Source organism: Chaetura pelagica, unplaced genomic scaffold (assembly GCF_000747805.2).
Source record: "Chaetura pelagica isolate M959 unplaced genomic scaffold, ChaPel_1.0 scaffold394, whole genome shotgun sequence".
NCBI lineage: Eukaryota > Metazoa > Chordata > Aves > Apodiformes > Apodidae > Chaetura > Chaetura pelagica.
The window spans coordinates 1527046-1532751 of record NW_009952966.1 but is presented as its reverse complement, the minus strand read 5'-3'; the positions used below and the strand labels follow the sequence as shown (position 1 = coordinate 1532751).

At 45.6% G+C, this 5706-nt stretch overlaps 1 protein-coding gene across 1 annotated transcript in view; it reads right to left on the bottom strand.

Moving 5' to 3' along the window:
- Positions 1-2210: 2210 nt before the first annotated feature.
- Positions 2211-5706, bottom strand: part of SHOX2 (short stature homeobox 2) — a 13408-nt gene continuing 9912 nt past the window's right edge. The window contains exons 6-7 of the mRNA XM_009995732.1: positions 3855-3922; positions 2211-2281 (exon numbers count right to left, since the gene is read on the bottom strand). Coding sequence (XP_009994034.1) covers positions 2211-2281; positions 3855-3922 — 139 coding nt within the window. The remainder of the gene's footprint in view (positions 2282-3854; positions 3923-5706) is intronic.

The window sequence follows — 5706 nt, the reverse complement described above, 5'->3', positions numbered from 1 at the left end:
GGCTCACCCCTGGGCTGCCCACCTTCCTGCAGGAGAGGAGAAAGAGGAAAGGATACCCACAGGTCCCAGCTCTTAGGTTTTCAAGAGATGTGCTGCAGGACACCCAGCATCCCTGCAAGCCCTGCTGCAGGGCCCTGCACCTCTCCATCCTGCATTCCCTGTTTAAATGATGACTATCCTGATTCTGTAGCTGTTAGAACAGGTAAGTACAAGCATTCTTAAACTTTAACTGTCAGTTTTTATTACCGACTGCAGGAACAAAATTCCTCTTTCTGCTCCAGTTCTTACCCTGGCATGCCCAAGCCCTTAACATCAGCCCGGGGATCTGCAAGCTATTGCTTCAAGTTGTCTGAAATCAGACAAGACCAAATTTACCGTTTCCTTATTGACAACACTCAGAGCACATTGAACCACCACATGTTTCCCTGTGGTAATGAGTGTAGGAGCACACAGGAAGCAGCTGAAAACAAATGCAATTCCTGGCTAACATTAATTTTTATTTTTCCAAAAATAAAGTGGGACACTTAGAAAAGTCATGCAAAAGCTTGAAAAAAATATATATATTTAAATGTAGTCACACTTTAAATAGCAATAAAGAAAAATTACCCAGAGGAATACATCATATATAACTTAGCCTGACCTTGTACATATCTTGGCTAATAACTATTGTTTGGAAGTATATATGTTCCATTTAGAACAGAAGGCTTAATTCATCTTTCTCCAGGAACAGAACAGCAAGCTGACACTCTGTAAATCCTGCCTTTCCATTGTTTAACTGAGAAGTCTCAGTGCAGATGTTAGGAAAGAAAGCTCAGGGAGAAAATTCACAGGCATTTCCCTGGCCCATGAAAATAAGTTCTTGATTAGAAGCAAAACCAGCCCATTAGAAATTAATCTAAACTAATTACATCTGAACATAAAATAAGTTATGAATTGCAAATGTTTATCTTTCCTCCAGAAATATTTCTATGTTTAAACTACTTTTGAAATTCAGACAAGATCCTTTACTTAGGTAGGAAAATATTATAAACTATTTCTGTAATTAAACTGATTACATATGTAAAATTTTTCATCTGCTTCCTATTATAAAGCTGTTTGGCAGCTGCACGGAACCAGGACAGAGCCCACTAAGGGTCACAGCTTTTCCTGGTGCAGTGAGGGTAAGATGGAGCTACTGCTGTTTACACCAGGTAAGGATCTGGTCTTGAAAGCAAACAGATCCTCTCCTGCAGATTTGCAGTTCCAGCAGTGGCAGAATAACCAAAAAAATCCCACCTGAGGGTGCTGGACAAGGTGAAAAATCATCTACAAAATTGCCAGAAACCGTATGAATTAATTAGCATCCCTTTCCATAGTAAGGAGGAATATTGTGGCAATGGCATTTCTTTGTAAATTAACGGCTGTCCAAGTAAGTATGAAAATCTAAACCAGATATTTAAAATGTATCAGACAGTCAGTTTATTAATTAGTCCATTGTTTTCTTTTTCTTATAGGCTCTCTACTGTGGTCTTCACCCAAGCAGGAGTTCTGCTGCAGTCAACAAAGTCAGTGGAAATATATATGAATGTTCCTGCACAGGGACAGCAGGGACATTGACATGTGGTTTCCATTGTCCTGCGCATAACCTCTCAAAGATATTTTGGGGGAATACTTTATTTACATTTTCTTTAACAAAGAATATGTTTACCTTCTTCCTAAAGATTACCACATGTCAAAACACTTCCAAATCTAAATATTTCACAAAAGAGAATCTGCATAATTAATAATGTATACACATTAGGTGAAAGAATGGAGTAAAAGATGTTCTGAGTACTCACAGCTCTCTTGCAACGTGCTACAGGCAGTACCTTGATTTTCTGCAGGTTGCCAGTCTTCGCCAGTGCTGGCCAAGTTTCTGCTGCTTAAATATTTACTCAAAGGGCAACTAAGAGATTTGTAAGTGTGTTGTTGTTAAAACAACAACTGCACACTGCGGTCTTTGTCGTGGCATGGGGCACAGCCTAAGGGTTCAAGCACCCTCCGTGATCCTCTGGCGCACTGAGAGGGGCGACCACTTGGTGCCAGTTCTCACCAGAAGAGCTATTTTAGTCCAGGGCTAAAACGCTCTCTGAGAAAAGCTGTTGTGTCACTTTCTGGTTGCACTGCAATTCAGATGCTTTCTGGTAATGTGGCCAATTTGTATGTTTCAAACACTCTTTTCAAACACGGGTTCACTCCTCCACCTTGTCTGATCTGCGCCTGGTGTTCTCATCAACGGTGACCGGTGGGACATGTTCTTCTCCTGTAAGGAAAGTAGTAGGTCTAATTTGTTCTTAGGGAAATAGGAAGGCAGCAGTGGCCACCTAACATAGGAGTGACGAAATGTTTCCCCCTGTTACAGAGTGTGAGGAGCGTGTTAACATCTTGCTGGAGCGTGTGACCGCAGCACTGGAGGTGCCACTCAGAGGCAGACGACTGGAGAACTAAAACCGGTGGGTTTCGCAGCACACAGGAGCTGTGGGGTCAGCATGACCCCTCAGCCACTGGGGCCTGAGCAACACTGCCAGCTTTTACCATTCCACAGTGATAGCAGATCACTTTCTGTAAACCCATGAAGCCAAAAAAGCTAGAGTGATGATGATACAGGCAGAGGAGACACTGCTGAAGACTGGATGAGAGCAACTGCAACTGCTAACCAGCTTGCCAACTGAATAGAAGCAACTGGTGACTGATTTCTATCTGCTTGCTGCCTTTTCCAGACCATGCAAATCAAGGGTGGCATTCTGAAAGAGAAAAGCACCTGGGCACCAGCACTGGCAGGGAGAGGAAGGCTCACAGGCACCTGCTGGTGGAGCCTGTGGCTGCACAAACCACCAAGGGCCTCCTGCAGATGCACTTCCAGGATGGCAGTGGGAAACCTAAGCATGGAGCCCCAGCGTGGCTGCAACATGTGGAATGTCAGCCTGGACAGTGATGCAGCTCCAGTTCCTTGATGAGTTATTAAAACCTTTCTTTCCTAAATTAACTTGAGGAAGATATTCATAAAAGACCACTCTGGTACGGTGTTTTATCAGCCACAGGTTTCTATCCTTGGTGGTTTCAGGATGGTGATAAGGTAAAACTGTCCCTTGTTTGGGGCACTGGCCCACAACAAGTGCATTTTGTACCTCCCCATTTCTCAGTCCTTAGAATTTTTCCCTGGGTGTTTTTCACCCGTGTCTCCCTGTGTTTACCTCTTGATGCCATATCAGCATTTAATGAACAGCACATCTGACCTACAGAGGCCACAAAACCATTGGTAGGAAGGAAAACATTCCCAAAACTCTTTTCATAGCTGCAGTATTTAAAAGTTTAACACAGAGAAAAGGAGGAGTAAGGTGTTTTCATCAGCTTGTTACTTTCCTCTGCCAAAAGAAGGCACCTTGTTATCACACTGACAAAGGGCATTGAGGGCTCTGCTGGGCTCTCCATTAGGAATTGAGTTTTGCCCAGTCAGTAAAAGCAGCAACAACTGGAAAACACCATAAATGCACCCTAAAAGCCACACTCATCAACCAGACCAGCAGGATACACGGTGTGGAAAATTCTGATCCTCTTCTTCCTTCACACTAACTCAATTGCCTAAGAACCATCTGGAGACAAGACTGGTCACTCATGTCACATGTGAGCAGTGACAACTTGCACGTCTGAGAACACTTATTAGATCCCCCATCAAGACCAGGGGCACTTGCAGCTAAATAGAGGAAAGGCTGAAAATGAGCACAGTTTTTTCCAGTTTTCAGAACTCTGTTGCCCATCTCAAAACAAAAACAAAACAAAACACAAAAATTATACAGCTCTTCTTTTATTTTTTTAAAGCATATGTAGTAGGTGACCTTTGAGGTGCACTTTCACCTGCTGGTCCTTCACAGTAAGGATGAACAGGCTCAGGAACGGCGAGAAACTGAAAATTCAAGGGCAAATGAAACAGCAACGGCCACAAAATTGGACAAGTGTCAATATTTACTGGGCTGGAGTTAGCACAGTGTGTACTGTTACAGGGAAGGGATGCTTTGTTCCTCGAGCAGGCGGCTGGCGGGAAGCTGCGGCGCTGGTGGGGACACGCTGCTGCTGCTGCTGCTGCTGCACAGAACCACAGAGGCTCCAGGGCTCTTCTCACCCAGCTTTTTCTGAAAGGCAAGTTTTGGTTAAAAGCTTTGCCTGGAAGAAAGCTGAGCTGCTAATGAACAAGATGAGCCAAGTCAGTTGGTTTTTTTTGGTACAGTATTCAGCCATGTTTTCATGCATTTTTGTGCGTGGGGCAAACCCAACGTTTTCTTCCTTCCTTCCTTTCAGGGCTCATGTAGGGAGAACTGAAATCTACCTCAGGAGTTAGCACGGCGGTGGGTTGGGGTTTTCTGTAGGACATCTGGCTGTCGTGGCACTTTGCTGCTCACCTAGTGTGGTGCTGCTGTAGAGAAGAGCCAACAACATGTGGGAACTGCTACTTAGAAGCGTAAGGACCTGCCCGAGCTGCTGCTGCAAACATGGGATTGGCTCTACCAGGACAGAAACAGGTGTTGACTCCTTCCGACACGATTTATTTGATCTCCTCTCTCTACATCCCCTCCTCGGGCCTGTTCACCTCCATGCAAATCCCGTGCTAAAATGTTATCTATGGAAAACCTGCCTTGCATGTGCACTGCTCGTGAAATAGGCATCATTAAATTTCACTAAGCCTATGGGGTTTTATATAGGTTCAGACACTCTAAGACATGGAATAGAAGAGTTCTGGCCAACTTCTGTCAGCCTATAGACTTATTAGGTACCCCAATCCAAGGAAACCAGGAATGCAAGTGTTCCTGTCCAGAAATATCCCGTTAAGACTATTTTATTTGAATCACAGCTCAGCTAAAAAATACACAGTTCTCTTACACCCTTCAATCACCTCTCCCTGTTACGATGAAAGTACATTTTTCATGCTTTTTATTACAATCATCTCCAAGGCAGACGTGCCAATATCTGAGCATATTGGAAAGATCTGAAGCTCACAATGTATGTATCCATCACAGTTTACATGACATACATCAGTAACCTGCACGGGACTGTTAGGCAACTATATTTGAACTAGTTGTATTTCAAACAGGCCCAGGTAGGGTGTGACAAGTTTGTTTGGGCTGGACTGAGGATATTTGTGGGATGTGAGCTGAGGGGGGACAGTCTGCAGCCCGGGCTGCTCATACACGTATTAATTAACCTCTTTATTCAGGGATCAATCGACACCACCGTTAGTTTTATTGACTTTATAATTAGCAGGATGTTACTTTTGCTTGAATTGAGCTGTTTTAACCTAACGTAAAATCTATCGCTTTCCACCCGTGCTTTTGCTCCTCAGAGCCCCCCCACCCACCCGGGAGGGGTCTGTGCCTGGGGGGAACACTCTCCCTGCCCGCGGGGACCCTGCCGGGCCCTGAGCTGCCCTTCCCTCTGCCTCAGCCCGACGCTTTCCCAAGGAGCCCAGGGGACAGAGGCGGGGGATGAACCCCAGGGGCTGCGCGTCCTCTGCCCCCGCGCCCCGCCATCCCGCGGGCTGCTGGCGAGGGAGGGACCTGTCCCTCGCAGGGACCCCACGACGGGCTTCTTCCCCTCACAAGAACCCCACGACGGACTCCTGCCCTTCACAAGAACCCCATGGCGGGCTCCTGCCCCTCACAAGACCCCCAATGCGGGGTCCGCCCCCTCCACAGA